Source organism: Dendrobium catenatum, unplaced genomic scaffold (genome assembly GCF_001605985.2).
Source record: "Dendrobium catenatum unplaced genomic scaffold, ASM160598v2 fragScaff_scaffold_1083, whole genome shotgun sequence".
Taxonomy (NCBI): Eukaryota; Viridiplantae; Streptophyta; class Magnoliopsida; order Asparagales; family Orchidaceae; genus Dendrobium; species Dendrobium catenatum.
The window spans coordinates 588850-606371 of NW_021319545.1; the positions used below are offsets into that span (position 1 = coordinate 588850).

The 17522-nt window shown below is 35.6% G+C and overlaps 3 protein-coding genes across 3 annotated transcripts; all 3 read left to right on the forward strand.

The window, feature by feature from the left end:
- The first annotated feature begins 1192 nt into the window (after positions 1-1192).
- Positions 1193-3129, forward strand: LOC110102244 (cysteine proteinase inhibitor 12-like). Its single transcript, XM_028698415.1, has 4 exons — positions 1193-1295; positions 1416-1722; positions 2571-2716; positions 2822-3129. The coding sequence occupies exons 1-4, from the start codon at positions 1194-1196 to the stop codon at positions 2939-2941; spliced, it is 675 nt and encodes a 224-aa protein (XP_028554248.1). The 5' UTR covers position 1193; the 3' UTR covers positions 2942-3129.
- Positions 3130-5964: 2835 nt separating this feature from the next.
- Positions 5965-10309, forward strand: LOC110102260 (cysteine proteinase inhibitor 12-like). The gene is made up of 4 exons (XM_020830517.2): positions 5965-6222; positions 6443-6668; positions 9776-9921; positions 10027-10309. The coding sequence occupies exons 1-4, from the start codon at positions 6010-6012 to the stop codon at positions 10144-10146; spliced, it is 705 nt and encodes a 234-aa protein (XP_020686176.2). The 5' UTR covers positions 5965-6009; the 3' UTR covers positions 10147-10309.
- Positions 10310-13208: 2899 nt separating this feature from the next.
- Positions 13209-17482, forward strand: LOC110102261 (cysteine proteinase inhibitor). Its single transcript, XM_028698426.1, has 3 exons — positions 13209-13436; positions 13657-13882; positions 17241-17482. Exons 1-3 carry the CDS (start codon positions 13224-13226, stop codon positions 17246-17248), a joined length of 447 nt encoding a protein of 148 aa, XP_028554259.1. The 5' UTR covers positions 13209-13223; the 3' UTR covers positions 17249-17482.
- The last annotated feature ends 40 nt before the right edge of the window (positions 17483-17522 follow it).

Consider the following 17522-nt stretch of genomic DNA (forward strand, 5'->3'; position numbering starts at 1 on the left):
GAATTTTAAGTCAAGTCTGTCAAAAACGCAGGTAAAGTGCAATCAAAGTACAGTCAAAATACAGTAAAAGCACAATCAAAGCATAGTCCACGTGTCAAATTTTAATTGAATATCCGGACATATTTCTTGGTACGGTGTCCAAACCTAATAATTTTCCCGGTTAGGCAGAGTGTAGGGCATCTCCAACAGAAAAACTCATTTTTCACTCCAAAATACAGTAAAACTCTAAAATGCATTAACTTGCTATCAACCGATTTTCATTTTCTAACTTAAAAAAGAATATTCTTAGTATATTCTTTTTCATACTTTATTTTATATTTTTTTAATCATATATTTATATTTATTAATTTTAAGCCTATTATAATTTTAAAAAATATATTTTTTTGCTCGATAAAAATTTGGGATATTAATATGTCCTAAATAAGCAAATATATATTTAATAAAATGAAAATTATATTAGAACGCAAATATGAACGAAAAAAATGCAAGGACAAGTAAACATTATAATTAGTATATTGATCCCACAAATGATCACTCAATACATTTTGTAGTGAAATCTGGGCATCTTTATTCCTGATTTATTTATGACGAATTATAAATTTCTTCTTCAAACTCGTTTGGACAATTTCTCAGTAATCTTGGAGGAGTCAACACCAATCTTCCGGATTATTAGATTGTCATAACTCGCTATTTTAATTTTTTATTATTCGAACTTGTTTTTTATTTTAATTTCTTTCTTTTTTTTGTTAAGATATTATAGTGCTTGATATCTTTTAAATATATATGAGAATTTTATTGTAATTTCTATGTTAATATTTATCTTTAAAAAATTAATTATATAAAAAATATTTTAATTTCTGAAAAATAATGTATTTCTTAATTATTAATAATAAAATTCTACACTTAAATATTTAAAATTAATAATCAAAATTTTAAATTAAAAAAAAATTATATGGCGGATGAACAGCAACCATTGAGGCGTTTTACGCGCGTTTGCAGACCGGCTGGAGAAGGGCTTGAGCGGGATAAAAAGAGGGGGAGAGAGGGCGTGTAAGGGGCTGAGTAGGAATAAAGGGAAGGCAATGGGTGCATTGGGGAATTGTTTCGTTGTTTTTCTTTTGTGCTTTTTTTCTTCTTTTGCTCTCGCAATCCGTTTCCACCAAGTCTTATGGGACGAGGATCAAGAGATCGCCATGGTTACTCTGGGAGGTGTTCGTGATGTGGAGAATAATCAGAACAGCGTTGAGATCGAGGAACTTGCCCGCTTCGCTGTCGACGAGCACAACAGGGAGGAGGTCGGTCTATTTTCTTGGAAATTTTTTTTTTATAAGAAGCATTTCTTTGTCCCTCCGGATTACTTTTTTCACTGGTCGCCTAGCAGTTTTTTTCTGATCCGGAATTTTCTTATGATATAGTCGAGATCTGTGGGTCTTGGATCGATGTTTTTTGTTTTTTTAGGGTTTGTTTGGACATCTTGGGGTGATTTGTTGTTGCAGAATGCTCTGCTGGAGTTTGCTCGTGTGGTGAAGGCCAAGGAGCAGGTGGTAGCGGGAACTCTTCATCATCTCACTTTGGAGGCGATCGATGCAGGGATTAAAAAGCTCTACGAGGCAAAGGTGTGGACGAAACCATGGCTTAATCATAAGGAGCTGCAGGAATTCAAGCATACTGGGGATGGAGAATCGGCCAGCTTCACCTCTGCTGACCTTGGTGCCAAACGAGGTAATGAAGAAGGCCTTTTTTTCTGCTTTAGGTTTCTGTCATTTCTGTAAAGTTTTTTTGGGAGCGCTTCATCATTTCATACTGATTTTTTTCACTAATCCCTTCCTCGTAAGGGTTTTTTTATGATGAGATTGTCCCTTCATTAGTTCTCCCTGTTTGGTTTGAAGGAATCAAAAGAAAATTAGACATTTTAGTTAAATGACCATAAAATAAGATTAGGTTCATCGCCCCATGCCCTGATTGGATTTGGTCAAGATTTGCATGATCTAGATTTTTAATTTTGGTGTAAATTTTGATCAAAGCTTAATTTTTTATGATATCAATTTCTGCAAAATATCAAATTTGATGTTGGGTTTGGTCAAGTAGATTTGTACAACCTATATTTTTAACTTTGGTATAAATTTTGATCAAAGTATGATTTTTATGAAATCAAATTTCTGCAAAATGTCTAATTGCGTGGCCATCAAATTATTGTTTGGGATGATATTTACAAGTTTTTTTTTACTTTTATCAAAAGAGAAAAAGTTTTGTTTAATTAAAGTTATTAAACTGCAAATTTATAGAGGTGCATATGGTTGGGTATGTAATATCTAATTTACTGTTCTTTATAAAGAAGTTCATGAATTGTATTAGGCTATGGAAGTGAATAAGGTTGCCTTAAATATGTAGACATTGTGTCATTACTTATCAACTTTTTGGTGTTATTCCTATGCAAAGAGTTCTTTTGTTATGAACTATAAAGAAGTGTGTCAAAGAGCTTTATACTGAAATGAAGCATACCTGGTTGAATAATTTTTGGCCTGCCTCACTGTTTTGTTTCGTAGACTAAATAAGCCTAATGGTGTTAGATGGCCATGAAACTGGATGGAGGGCTGTTCCTACCAATGATCCTGTTGTCCAGGCTGCAGCAAACCATGCTGTGACGGCCATCAATAATATGTGCGATTGTATTGTTACACTTGAGCTGCTTGAGATTCAACATGCAAAAGCTGCGGTCGAATAGTCTATTGATTTGGTTTCACTTCCTACGTTTTTGTCTGCTCTTTGAACATTACCTGAATGCTGCTGATTTTCTCCTTCATTATTTTTTGGCTGACAGGTGATTGAAGACTTTGCTAAGTTCGATTTACTGCTTAGACTGAGGAGAGGATGGAAGGAGGAGAAATACAAGGTGGAAGTTCACAAAAATGTGGAAGGGATTTTTAGTCTGAAGCTTTAGCTCCTTTGTCTTTGTTGTTGTTAGTAGCAGATAGTTACTTATGAGCTGTTTAGTAACTAATCACAAACTTAATGGTGGTGTTTTCTTTTTCTTATTTGGAGTTTAAATACTTGTTTCATGCATGGCTATGATTACCGTGAAAGTACTCAGGGTGGATTTGGAGCAATGATTTGGTTTCCTTCCTGACAGATCATGAAATTGAATTACAAAATAGCCTATCTCATGGGAAAATTATTAGCTCCGAACACTGGACTTAGAGATAGGTCCGGAAGTCAATAAAATGTTGACACATGGAGTGGATGCGTGGATATTCAATATGTTTAATGTGTCTACGGTACTTTAAGCCAAACTAAAAGCGCAATTAAAGCACAGATAAAGTGGAGTCAAAAAGCGCACTTAAAGCGCAACTAAAAGGCAGGTAAAACATGGGTAAAGCGCAGGTAAAACGTAGGTAAAGCACAAATAAAGCAAAGTCAAAGCGTAGTCAAAAAGCGCATTTAAAGTGCACTACACGTGTCAAGTTTTTAGTGGATATCCGGACGTATCTCTATGTCTGGTGTCTAGATCTAATAATTTTCCTATCTCATGAGGGTATAACAGCATATATAATTATAAATACCTTCTAAAACTCTCATTTTGTAGAGAGTTTAGCATTTGTTATTCTGTTTCCTAATTGTTTCTTTAGATGTTTATATATTTGCTTCTGAGTGTAACAGGTTTAGAGTGCCTCCTATCAAACTCTAAAGTGTCAATCAATACGTCATTTTATTGAGTAAAATCTTGTGCAAATTTAGATTTATCTGCCCTTTTGTTTACCTATAAAGTGTTGCAGGGATGAGGATATTCAGGTGGATGAGTGGTTTTATCCTTAGAGATAAGATACGAAATGAGCATATAAGTGAAAAGGTTGGAGTAGCTCCAGTGGAAGATAAGATTAGAGAGAGCCACCTTAGATGATTTGGTCACATAAAACGGCAGCCTTCTAATGACCACGTTAGGAAAGTAGATGTATTAGATTTTACCTATGTTAAGAAAGGTAGAGGTAGACTTAAAAAGACTTGGTTAGAAAATATTAAAAATAACCTTTCTTTATTAGATTTAAATGAGAATTTGATTTTTAACTTGACATAATGGAGAAAAAAGATTCATGTAGTCAACCTCACGTAGTGAGATAAAAGCTTGATGTTGTTGTTGTCCTATCATCAAAAGGGGCACTTGTTAGCAATTGAATTTAGACTAAATTAATGATAAATTTAGCCAAACAGTTTGATAAAATATATAAATAATCCAGTAGTTAAATTAAAACTTAAATCCTGGATTTAATAAATCCTAACAAGAACAAGATTTAAGAAATTTGATAGGAATTAAGGATTTAATAGATCATCTTGCATGCAAACAATTCTCTGGATTTGATACTAATTTTAATATTAATAAACAAATAACAAAATATTTTTCAGAATTCAGCACTCCAAAAATTTATGTAATCCAAAACTATAAGACTATTTCATCTTACTATCAAATATCCTCTAAAAAAGCTCTATTATAAGCTAAATCCAATATGAAAATCTCCTAATCTTTAAATTTTAGTTATAATTTTCTATCATACAACAAACCTGAAGAATTCCTCCACTTCAACTATCCAACTTGAATTCTACTAATAATATTTCCATCTATTTCACCATTACTCTGAATAATATACTCAAGTATTTAAAATGAATAAACTTATTAATGACTTGATCGCTCAAAATCACAATCCCCTCACTAGATCCATTACTATTAAAATTACACTCCACTAGAGCTACTCTAAAGAATTTAAATTTATTTTGATCAAATTTTAAGTCAAAATATTCAAACACCAATTCTCCTTTTTCATTTTCTTTATTTCCAATAATATTTTTTATATAATCATTTTATTTATTATTATTTCATAAGAAAAAAATTAACTTGATATAAGTTAATAAAGATCAATCTTGATTGTCCTAATACTTTTTTCTTATATCACATACATAAATAATTAAGTTAAAAAAGAGGGTGAAAAAACAATAAATTTTATTAAAAAATTCAGTAAAAGTAAAGTATGAAGAAAAACTATCAACAAAGACATGCATATAACATAAGAGAATTAGCTATCAGAGTTGTTAACAGTTTAATTTAGAGTGAGATTAACTTTTTATTTACTAAAATAATTGTCCTCAAAATATAAAAACGAAAAATTGAATGTTATATCTGATTACTTTTATCTCAAAAGTACATAATTAATTTTTTTTAATTATTGAACAAATTAAACTTAAATTCAAATACATATCACATATATAAACTTCAAATTTAAAAAATTCTAATTAATAGTCTAAACTTCTAACCAACTAACATATCTAGATGAGTTGCGGTCTAATTTCCCACTTCCCTTTATCTTTTACTTTATTCTTCTCATCATATTCTTGGCTTTAGCGGCAAGTCTTAAGCTTCATTTGGGACAACTTTTTTATTGCTTTTTAAAACAAAATTTTAGTTAAAAAATTAAATTTTTTATACTAAAATTCTGCTTTAATAAGCAATAAAAAGTTGTCCCAAATAAAATCTTAACTCTTGGATTTTATTATTATTATTTTGGAATAATTAAGATAAATTCATACATATATTATATACACAATATTCAAATCCAAAGACTTTTAATTGATTAATTAATATATCAAGATGATTATCATATTGAATTTTACTATTAGATTTGCCAGAGGTCCTTTTTCTTAGATGAGGGGCTGCATATATAATAAATATTTATTTATAATAATTTTAAGCTTTAGTTCTCAATTGCGTAAATAAATAAATAAATGGGACATTAAATATTCATGCTTGCACCCTAAGCTAAGTATTGTATAAGCAACGAACATCCGCTAGTAAAGGCCCGAAACTAGCCGTTAGATTGTTCACATGTGTCGGACACGTGGCCGCAGGACCGCCTTCCTTCACAACCGCTGGCAAAAAGTTGTGGGAATGGCGGTTAAGACAGAGCTCAGCGAGATAAGAAGAGAGAGACACATAAGGGGCTGAGTAGGAATAAAGGGAAGGCAATGGGTGCATTGGGGAATTGTTCTGTTGTTTTTCTTTTGTGCTTTTTTTCTTCTTTTGCTCTCGCAATCGGTTTCCACCAAGGCGTAGGGGACGAGGATCAAGTGATCGCCATGGCTACTCTGGGAGGTGTTCGTGATGTGGAGAATAATCAGAACAGCGTTGAGATCGAGGAGCTTGCCCGCTTCGCTGTCCACGAGCACAACAAGAAGGAGGTCGGTCTATTTTCTTGGAATTTTTTTTTTTTAATAAAAAGCATTTCTTTGTCCCTTCGGATTACTTTTTTTCAACTGGTCGCCTCGCAGTTTTTTCTGATCCGGAATTTTCTTATGATATAGTCGAGATCTGTAGGTCTTGGATCGATGTTTTTGTTTTTTTAGGGTTTGTAATTTCTAGGGTTTGGTTTGACGTCTTGGGGGTGATTTGTTGTTGCAGAATGCTCTGCTGGAGTTTGCTCGTGTGGTGAAGGCCAAGGAGCAGGTGGTAGCGGGAACTCTTCATCATCTCACTTTGGAGGCGATCGATGCTGGGATTAAAAAGCTCTACGAGGCAAAGGTGTGGACGAAACCATGGCTTAATCATAAGGAGCTGCAGGAATTCAAGCATACTGGGGATGGAGAATCGGCCAGCTTCACCTCGGCTGACCTTGGTGCCAAGCGAGGTAATGAAGAATGCCTTTTTTTCTCATTTAGGTTTCTGTCATTTCTGTAATGTTTTTTTGGGAGCGCTTCATCATTTCATACTGATTTTTTTTTTTTCGCTAATCCCTGTATCGTAAGAGTTTTTTTATGATGAGATTGTCCCTTCATTAGTTCTCCCTGTTTGGTTTGAAGGAATCAAAAGAAGGGAAACGAAATGGTGAAAGGAATTGAATTAACTAGTTTTCATGCACTTTTTTGGTTCTGAGAAATAGGGTGAAAATACTGTTGATCTTTATCATGCCTGTACCTCTCGTCCCACGTCCTCCCTTACCGCGCAGGTCATCCCCATCTCTTCGCAAGTCGTCCACAGCCCCACCCATCTCCTTTATTCGCATCCGTCACCTCTCTCTCTTGATCTCTCGTCCCTAGCCTATGCCTAATTCCCGCTCTTTCTCCTTCCTTTATCTCTTTCTTTAGCCAATGAGAGCCACCTATACTCAGCTTTAGTTGAAGATTTGGCAACGGTAACTTGCTTTTTGACAGACCAAGATATGAGATTGTTGCCAAGGAATGTGCAAAAATCGGAAATTGATTTCCGGTCAGTCGAGTCTGATGCCCAGTCCACGTCTGCATAAGCTTTGAGCTGAATATCGCCTATCGTGAGAGGAAGACTGAAGGATAGAGTGCCTTTGATGTAGCGTAGAAGATGTTTGAGTGCTTGATAGTCTTGATTGGTTGGAGCTTGCATATGTTGGCAGATAGAATTAGTGGCAAAAGGGATGTCTGGTCGAGTGATTGATAGATATTGAATTGAACCAGCGAGTCTGCGGTAGAGTTAGGGATAGGAAAAAAGTTGAACGGAGCTGGAGCAGTGGCTGTTCTTTGGTGTAATTAGAGTCGGTGTGAACTTACAGTATGCAAATCATGCGGATTGTAGCAGCTTTGTAGCGTAGTGAATATGATTGAGAAAAATTCTAGAATTTGTGCGAATAACCTATATACCGAGAAATAAAGAAATTTGACCAAGCTGTTTGAGAGCAAAGTGAGACTATAGTTTATGGAGAAGAGATTCGTTTCCTGTGACAAGAATATCATCAACGTAGATTAGTATGTAAATTTGAATATTGTTGCGTTGAAATAGAAGCAAAGAAGGGTCGGAACGACTGAACTTGAAGCCAAGGTTGAGAAGAAAGTTGGTAAATTTCTGTAACCATTGTCGAGGTGCTTGTTTGAGACCATATATAGATTTTTGAAGTTTGCCGTTAGCTGTGGATACCGTGTCAGATCCCTGGAATGAAGCGGTTTAATAAAGCTTTGTATTAATTGTCTGGAGTAAGATGGGTGGTAGCACTAGAATCAACAACCCAGTCTTGAGTAGCAATGGAAGGAGATCGAGCCATTAGCGCACGAGGCATCCAAGAAATGGTTGGAGTGTACTTAAAATTACAACGATGCCAACAGTTGATAGCAATGTGTACAGGTTTGCCGCATATTTGGCAAGTTGGACGGTCAGAGATAGAATGTGACGGTTGCGACGGAGGAGAGACGGGCGGGCGAAAGAAGGTGTTCTTGCCTAAAAGATCGTCGTTGGCCACGTCCCCGAGCCGAAGAGGCGGCATTAGTGTAAAGGGGAATTGGTTCAGTGGAAGAAATGAAATCTTGAAGGTGTTCTTGTTGGATATTGATCTTTTCGCTGCAAAGAAGCAAATAGAGTGTCAAGATCGATGGGATAAAGAGGTTCGGATCGCCGATTTGAAAGAATTATAGTTGGACGGGAGGCCATTGAGGATATAAAGAATAATATCTGTCATGTCAATTTTAGAACCGGAGGAAGTGATGTTATCGATGATTGTCTTGATTTGAGCGAGGTATTGTTGCATAGATGAATTTTTCATCTTGATATTGTGAAGTTTGTTCTTGAGTTGGATAACTTGAGAACGGTTCGTGGGCTGCAATCGACATTCAAGAACCGACCATATCTCGTGAGCGTCGGGGGAGGAAAGCACAAAGGAAAGAATCAAAGGCGAAATGGTTGAGAAGAGTGCAGAGATGAGATTGTTGTCGATCAAATGCCATAGTTTGTAATCGGAGCTGGTGGGATCAATCGGAATTGGAGTTTCGGCCGTTAGGTGTCCAACAAATCCATTCACAAGTGAAGTGCTGGAGCAGTTGAAGACGCCAGTTCGCATACGTGTCGGAGGTAAGCTGAGTGGGAACGAGATTCTTGATGTTTGAGATCAAGAAATTGAGAGGTGGGGGAATAACAAGGTTAGAAAGAGAAGTTGAGAGAGTAGAGGAAGAGGATGGGAGGGAGGTAGCCGATTCTTGATCTGCCATGGCAAAGCTCTGATACCATGTGAGAAACGGTAAAGGGCAGACGGACAGAGCAAATATGGAAAGAAGAAATGAGAAAAAGTATTCCAAAGTATGAATGTCAAGTTATATATATATATATAACTACAAGGGAATACAAGACCCGTCATAGATGATGACGTGGACAGTTCGCTAACAAAATGACCATAAAATAAGATTAGGTTAATCGCCTCATGCCCTGATTGGATTTGGTCGAGATTTGCATGATCTAGATTTATAATTTCAGTGTAAATTTTGATCAAAGTTTAATTTTTTAAGATACCAATTTCTGCAAAATATCAAATTTGATGTTGGATTTGGTCAAGAAGATTTGTACAACCTATATTTTTAACTTTGGTGTAAATTTTGATCAAAGTATGTTTTTTTATGAAATCAAATTTCTGCAAAATGTCTAATTTGGTGGCCATCAAATTATTGTTTGGGATGATCTTTACAAGTTTTTTTTACTTTTATCAAAAGAGAGAGTTTATATAGGTGCACATGGTTGGGTATGTAATATCTAATTTACTGTTCTTTATAAACAAGTTCATGAATTGTAGAATGCTGTGGAAGTGAATTCCGCCTTAAATGTGTAGACATTGTGTCATTACTTATCAACTTTTTGATATTATTCCTATGCAAAGAGTTCTTTTGCTATGAACTATAAAGAAGTGTGTCAAAGAGCTTTATACTGAAATGAAGCATACCTGGTTGAATAATTTTTGGCCTGCCTCACTGTTTTGTTTCGTAGACTAAATAAGCCTAATGGTGTTAGATGGCCATGAAACTGGATGGAGGGCTGTTCCTACCAATGATCCTGTTGTCCAGGCTGCAGCAAACCATGCTGTGACGGCCATCAATAATATGTGCGATTGTATTGTTACACTTGAGCTGCTTGAGATTCAACATGCAAAAGCTGCGGTCGAATAGTCTATTGATTTGGTTTCACTTCCTACGTTTTTGTCTGCTCTTTGAACATTACCTGAATGCTGCTGATTTTCTCCTTCATTATTTTTTGGCTGACAGGTGATTGAAGACTTTGCTAAGTTCGATTTACTGCTTAGACTGAGGAGAGGATGGAAGGAGGAGAAATACAAGGTGGAAGTTCACAAAAATGTGGAAGGGATTTTTAGTCTGAAGCTTTAGCTCCTTTGTCTTTGTTGTTGTTAGTAGCAGATAGTTACTTATGAGCTGTTTAGTAACTAATCACAAACTTAATGGTGGTGTTTTCTTTTTCTTATTTGGAGTTTAAATACTTGTTTCATGCATGGCTATGATTACCGTGAAAGTACTCAGGGTGGATTTGGAGCAATGATTTGGTTTCCTTCCTGACAGATCATGAAATTGAATTACAAAATAGCCTATCTCATGGGAAAATTATTAGCTCCGAACACTGGACTTAGAGATAGGTCCGGAAGTCAATAAAATGTTGACACATGGAGTGGATGCGTGGATATTCAATATGTTTAATGTGTCTACGGTACTTTAAGCCAAACTAAAAGCGCAATTAAAGCACAGATAAAGTGGAGTCAAAAAGCGCACTTAAAGCGCAACTAAAAGGCAGGTAAAACATGGGTAAAGCGCAGGTAAAACGTAGGTAAAGCACAAATAAAGCAAAGTCAAAGCGTAGTCAAAAAGCGCATTTAAAGTGCACTACACGTGTCAAGTTTTTAGTGGATATCCGGACGTATCTCTATGTCTGGTGTCTAGATCTAATAATTTTCCTATCTCATGAGGGTATAACAGCATATATAATTATAAATACCTTCTAAAACTCTCATTTTGTAGAGAGTTTAGCATTTGTTATTCTGTTTCCTAATTGTTTCTTTAGATGTTTATATATTTGCTTCTGAGTGTAACAGGTTTAGAGTGCCTCCTATCAAACTCTAAAGTGTCAATCAATACGTCATTTTATTGAGTAAAATCTTGTGCAAATTTAGATTTATCTGCCCTTTTGTTCACCTATTAAGTGTTGTAGGCGTTGCAGGGATGAGGATATTCAGGTGGATGAGCGGTTTTACTCTTAGAGATAAGATACGAAATGAGCATATAAGTGAAAAGGTTGGAGTAGCTCCAGTGGAAGATAAGATTAGAGAGAGCCACCTTAGATGATTTGGTCACATAAAACGGCAGCCTTCTAATGACCACGTTAGGAAAGTAGATGTATTAGATTTTACCTATGTTAAGAAAGGTAGAGGTAGACTTAAAAAGACTTGGTTAGAAAATATTAAAAATAACCTTTCTTTATTAGATTTAAATGAGAATTTGATTTTTAACTTGACATAATGGAGAAAAAAGATTCATGTAGTCAACCTCACGTAGTGAGATAAAAGCTTGATGTTGTTGTTGTCCTATCATCAAAAGGGGCACTTGTTAGCAATTGAATTTAGACTGAATTAATGATAAATTTAGCCAAACAGTTTGATAAAATATATAAATAATCCAGTAGTTAAATTAAAACTTAAATCCTGGATTTAATAAATCCTAACAAGAACAAGATTTAAGAAATTTGATAGGAATTAAGGATTTAATAGATCATCTTGCATGCAAACAATTCTCTGGATTTGATACTAATTTTAATATTAATAAACAAATAACAAAATATTTTTCAGAATTCAGCACTCCAAAAATTTATGTAATCCAAAACTATAAGACTATTTCATCTTACTATCAAATATCCTCTAAAAAAGCTCTATTATAAGCTAAATCCAATATGAAAATCTCCTAATCTTTAAATTTTAGTTATAATTTTCTATCATACAACAAACCTGAAGAATTCCTCCACTTCAACTATCCAACTTGAATTCTACTAATAATATTTCCATCTATTTCACCATTACTCTGAATAATATACTCAAGTATTTAAAATGAATAAACTTATTAATGACTTGATCGCTCAAAATCACAATCCCCTCACTAGATCCATTACTATTAAAATTACACTCCACTAGAGCTACTCTAAAGAATTTAAATTTATTTTGATCAAATTTTAAGTCAAAATATTCAAACACTAATTCTCATTTTTCATTTTATTTATTTCCAATAATATTTTTTATATAATTATTTTATTTATTATTATTTCATAAGAAAAAAATTAACTTGATATAAGTTAATAAAGATCAATCTTGATTGTCCTAATACTTTTTTCTTATATCACATACATAAATAATTAAGTTAAAAAAGAGGGTGAAAAAACAATAAATTTTATTAAAAAATTCAGTAAAAGTAAAGTATGAAGAAAAACTATCAACAAAGACATGCATATAACATAAGAGAATTAGCTATCAGAGTTGTTAACAGTTTAATTTAGAGTGAGATTAACTTTTTATTTACTAAAATAATTGTCCTCAAAATATAAAAACGAAAAATTGAATGTTATATCTGATTACTTTTATCTCAAAAGTACATAATTAATTTTTTTTAATTATTGAACAAATTAAACTTAAATTCAAATACATATCACATATATAAACTTCAAATTTAAAAAATTCTAATTAATAGTCTAAACTTCTAACCAACTAACATATCTAGATGAGTTGCGGTCTAATTTCCCACTTCCCTTTATCTTTTACTTTATTCTTCTCATCATATTCTTGGCTTTAGCGGCAAGTCTTAAGCTTCATTTGGGACAACTTTTTTATTGCTTTTTAAAACAAAATTTTAGTTAAAAAAATAATTTTTTTATACTAAAATTCTGCTTTAATAAGCAATAAAAAGTCGTCCCAAATAAAATCTTAGCTGTTGGACTTTATTATTATTATTTTGAAATAATTAAGATAAATTCATACATATATTATATACACAATATTCAAATCCAAAGACTTTTAATTGATTAATTAATATATCAAGATGATTATCATATTGAATTTTACTATTATATTTGCCAGAGGTCCTTTTTCTTAGATGAGGGGCTGCATATATAATAAATATTTATTTATAATAATTTTAAGCTTTAGTTCTCAATTGCGTAAATAAATAAATAAATGGGACATTAAATATTCATGCTTGCACCCTAAGCTAAGTATTGTATAAGCAACGAACATCCGCTAGTAAAGGCCCGAAACTAGCCGTTAGATTGTTCACATGTGTTGGACACGTGGCCGCAGGACCGCCTTCCTTCACAACCGCTGGCAAAAAGTTGTGGGAATGGCGGTTAAGACAGAGCTCAGCGAGATAAGAAGAGAGAGACACATAAGGGGCTGAGTAGGAATAAAGGGAAGGCAATGGGTGCATTGGGGAATTGTTCTGTTGTTTTTCTTTTGTGCTTTTTTTCTTCTTTTGCTCTCGCAATCGGTTTACACCAAGGCGTAGGGGACGAGGATCAAGTGATCGCCATGGCTACTCTGGGAGGTGTTCGTGATGTGGAGAATAATCAGAACAGCGTTGAGATCGAGGAGCTTGCCCGCTTCGCTGTCCACGAGCACAACAAGAAGGAGGTCGGTCTATTTTCTTGGAATTTTTTTTTTTTAATAAAAAGCATTTCTTTGTCCCTTCGGATTACTTTTTTTCAACTGGTCGCCTCGCAGTTTTTTCTGATCCGGAATTTTCTTATGATATAGTCGAGATCTGTAGGTCTTGGATCGATGTTTTTGTTTTTTTAGGGTTTGTAATTTCTAGGGTTTGGTTTGACGTCTTGGGGGTGATTTGTTGTTGCAGAATGCTCTGCTGGAGTTTGCTCGTGTGGTGAAGGCCAAGGAGCAGGTGGTAGCGGGAACTCTTTATCATCTCACTTTGGAGGCGATAGATGCCGGGATTAAAAAGCTCTACGAGGCAAAGGTGTGCACGAAACCATGGCTTAATCATAAGGAGCTGCAGGAATTCAAGCATACTGGGGATGGAGAATCGGCCAGCTTCACCTCGGCTGACCTTGGTGCCAAGCGAGGTAATGAAGAATGCCTTTTTTTCTCATTTAGGTTTCTGTCATTTCTGTAATGTTTTTTTGGGAGCGCTTCATCATTTCATACTGATTTTTTTTTTTTCGCTAATCCCTGTATCGTAAGAGTTTTTTTATGATGAGATTGTCCCTTCATTAGTTCTCCCTGTTTGGTTTGAAGGAATCAAAAGAAGGGAAACGAAATGGTGAAAGGAATTGAATTAACTAGTTTTCATGCACTTTTTTGGTTCTGAGAAATAGGGTGAAAATACTGTTGATCTTTATCATGCCTGTACCTCTCGTCCCACGTCCTCCCTTACCGCGCAGGTCATCCCCATCTCTTCGCAAGTCGTCCACAGCCCCACCCATCTCCTTTATTCGCATCCGTCACCTCTCTCTCTTGATCTCTCGTCCCTAGCCTATGCCTAATTCCCGCTCTTTCTCCTTCCTTTATCTCTTTCTTTAGCCAATGAGAGCCACCTATACTCAGCTTTAGTTGAAGATTTGGCAACGGTAACTTGCTTTTTGACAGACCAAGATATGAGATTGTTGCCAAGGAATGTGCAAAAATCGGAAATTGATTTCCGGTCAGTCGAGTCTGATGCCCAGTCCACGTCTGCATAAGCTTTGAGCTGAATATCGCCTATCGTGAGAGGAAGACTGAAGGATAGAGTGCCTTTGATGTAGCGTAGAAGATGTTTGAGTGCTTGATAGTCTTGATTGGTTGGAGCTTGCATATGTTGGCAGATAGAATTAGTGGCAAAAGGGATGTCTGGTCGAGTGATTGATAGATATTGAAGTGAACCAGCGAGTCTGCGGTAGAGTTAGGGATAGGAAAAAAGTTGAACGGAGCTGGAGCAGTGGCTGTTCTTTGGTGTAATTAGAGTCGGTGTTGACTTACAGTATGCAAATCATGCGGATTGTAGCAGCTTTGTAGCGTAGTGAATATGATTGAGAAAAATTCTAGAATTTGTGCGAATAACCTATATACCGAGAAATAAAGAAATTTGACCAAGCTGTTTGAGAGCAAAGTGAGACTATAGTTTATGGAGAAGAGATTCGTTTCCTATGACAAGAATATCATCAACATAGATTAGTATGTAAATTTGAATATTGTTGCGTTGAAATAGAAGCAAAGAAGGGTCGGAACGACTGAACTTGAAGCCAAGGTTGAGAAGAAAGTTGGTAAATTTCTGTAACCATTGTCGAGGTGCTTGTTTGAGACCATATATAGATTTTTGAAGTTTGCCGTTAGCTGTGGATACCGTGTCAGATCCCTGGAATGAAGCGGTTTAATAAAGATTTGTATTAATTGTCTGGAGTAAGATGGGTGGTAGCACTAGAATCAACAACCCAGTCTTGAGTAGCAATGGAAGGAGATCGAGCCATTAGCGCATGAGGCATCCAAGAAATGGTTGGAGTGTACTTAAAATTACAACGATGCCAACAGTTGATAGCAATGTGTACAGGTTTGCCGCATATTTGGCAAGTTGGACGGTCAGAGATAGAATGTGACGGTTGCGACGGAGGAGAGACGGGCGGGCGAAAGAAGGTGTTCTTGCCTAAAAGATCGTCGTTGGCCACGTCCCCGAGCCGAAGAGGCGGCATTAGTGTAAAGGGGAATTGGTTCAGTGGAAGAAATGAAATCTTGAAGGTGTTCTTGTTGGATATTGATCTTTTCGCTGCAAAGAAGCAAATAGAGTGTCAAGATCGATGGGATAAAGAGGTTCGGATCGCCGATTTGAAAGAATTATAGTTGGACGGGAGGCCATTGAGGATATAAAGAATAATATCTGTCATGTCAATTTTAGAACCGGAGGAAGTGATGTTATCGATGATTGTCTTGATTTGAGCGAGGTATTGTTGCATAGATGAATTTTTCATCTTGATATTGTGAAGTTTGTTCTTGAGTTGGATAACTTGAGAACGGTTCGTGGGCTGCAATCGACATTCAAGAACCGACCATATCTCGTGAGCGTCGGGGGAGGAAAGCACAAAGGAAAGAATCAAAGGCGAAATGGTTGAGAAGAGTGCAGAGATGAGATTGTTGTCGATCAAATGCCATAGTTTGTAATCGGAGCTGGTGGGATCAATCGGAATTGGAGTTTCGGCCGTTAGGTGTCCCACAAAGCCATTCACAAGTGAAGTGCTGGAGCAGTTGAAGACGCCAGTTCGCATACGTGTCGGAGGTAAGCTGAGTGGGAACGAGATTCTTGATGTTTGAGATCAAGAAATTGAGAGGTGGGGGAATAACAAGGTTAGAAAGAGAAGTTGAGAGAGTAGAGGAAGAGGATGGGAGGGAGGTAGCCGATTCTTGATCTGCCATGGCAAAGCTCTGATACCATGTGAGAAACGGTAAAGGGCAGACGGACAGAGCAAATATGGAAAGAAGAAATGAGAAAAAGTATTCCAAAGTATGAATGTCAAGTTATATATATATATATAACTACAAGGGAATACAAGACCCGTCATAGATGATGACGTGGACAGTTCGCTAACAAAATGACCATAAAATAAGATTAGGTTAATCGCCTCATGCCCTGATTGGATTTGGTCGAGATTTGCATGATCTAGATTTATAATTTCAGTGTAAATTTTGATCAAAGTTTAATTTTTTAAGATACCAATTTCTGCAAAATATCAAATTTGATGTTGGATTTGGTCAAGAAGATTTGTACAACCTATATTTTTAACTTTGGTGTAAATTTTGATCAAAGTATGTTTTTTTATGAAATCAAATTTCTGCAAAATGTCTAATTTGGTGGCCATCAAATTATTGTTTGGGATGATCTTTACAAGTTTTTTTTACTTTTATCAAAAGAGAGAGTTTATATAGGTGCACATGGTTGGGTATGTAATATCTAATTTACTGTTCTTTATAAACAAGTTCATGAATTGTAGAATGCTGTGGAAGTGAATTCCGCCTTAAATGTGTAGACATTGTGTCATTACTTATCAACTTTTTGATATTATTCCTATGCAAAGAGTTCTTTTGCTATGAACTATAAAGAAGTGTGTCAAAGAGCTTTATACTGAAATGAAGCATACCTGGTTGAATAATTTTTGGCCTGCCTCACTGTTTTGTTTCGTAGACTAAATAAGCCTAATGGTGTTAGATGGCCATGAAACTGGATGGAGGGCTGTTCCTACCAATGATCCTGTTGTCCAGGCTGCAGCAAACCATGCTGTGACGGCCATCAATAATATGTGCGATTGTATTGTTACACTTGAGCTGCTTGAGATTCAACATGCAAAAGCTGCGGTCGAATAGTCTATTGATTTGGTTTCACTTCCTACGTTTTTGTCTGCTCTTTGAACATTACCTGAATGCTGCTGATTTTCTCCTTCATTATTTTTTGGCTGACAGGTGATTGAAGACTTTGCTAAGTTCGATTTACTGCTTAGACTGAGGAGAGGATGGAAGGAGGAGAAATACAAGGTGGAAGTTCACAAAAATGTGGAAGGGATTTTTAGTCTGAAGCTTTAGCTCCTTTGTCTTTGTTGTTGTTAGTAGCAGATAGTTACTTATGAGCTGTTTAGTAACTAATCACAAACTTAATGGTGGTGTTTTCTTTTTCTTATTTGGAGTTTAAATACTTGTTTCATGCATGGCTATGATTACCGTGAAAGTACTCAGGGTGGATTTGGA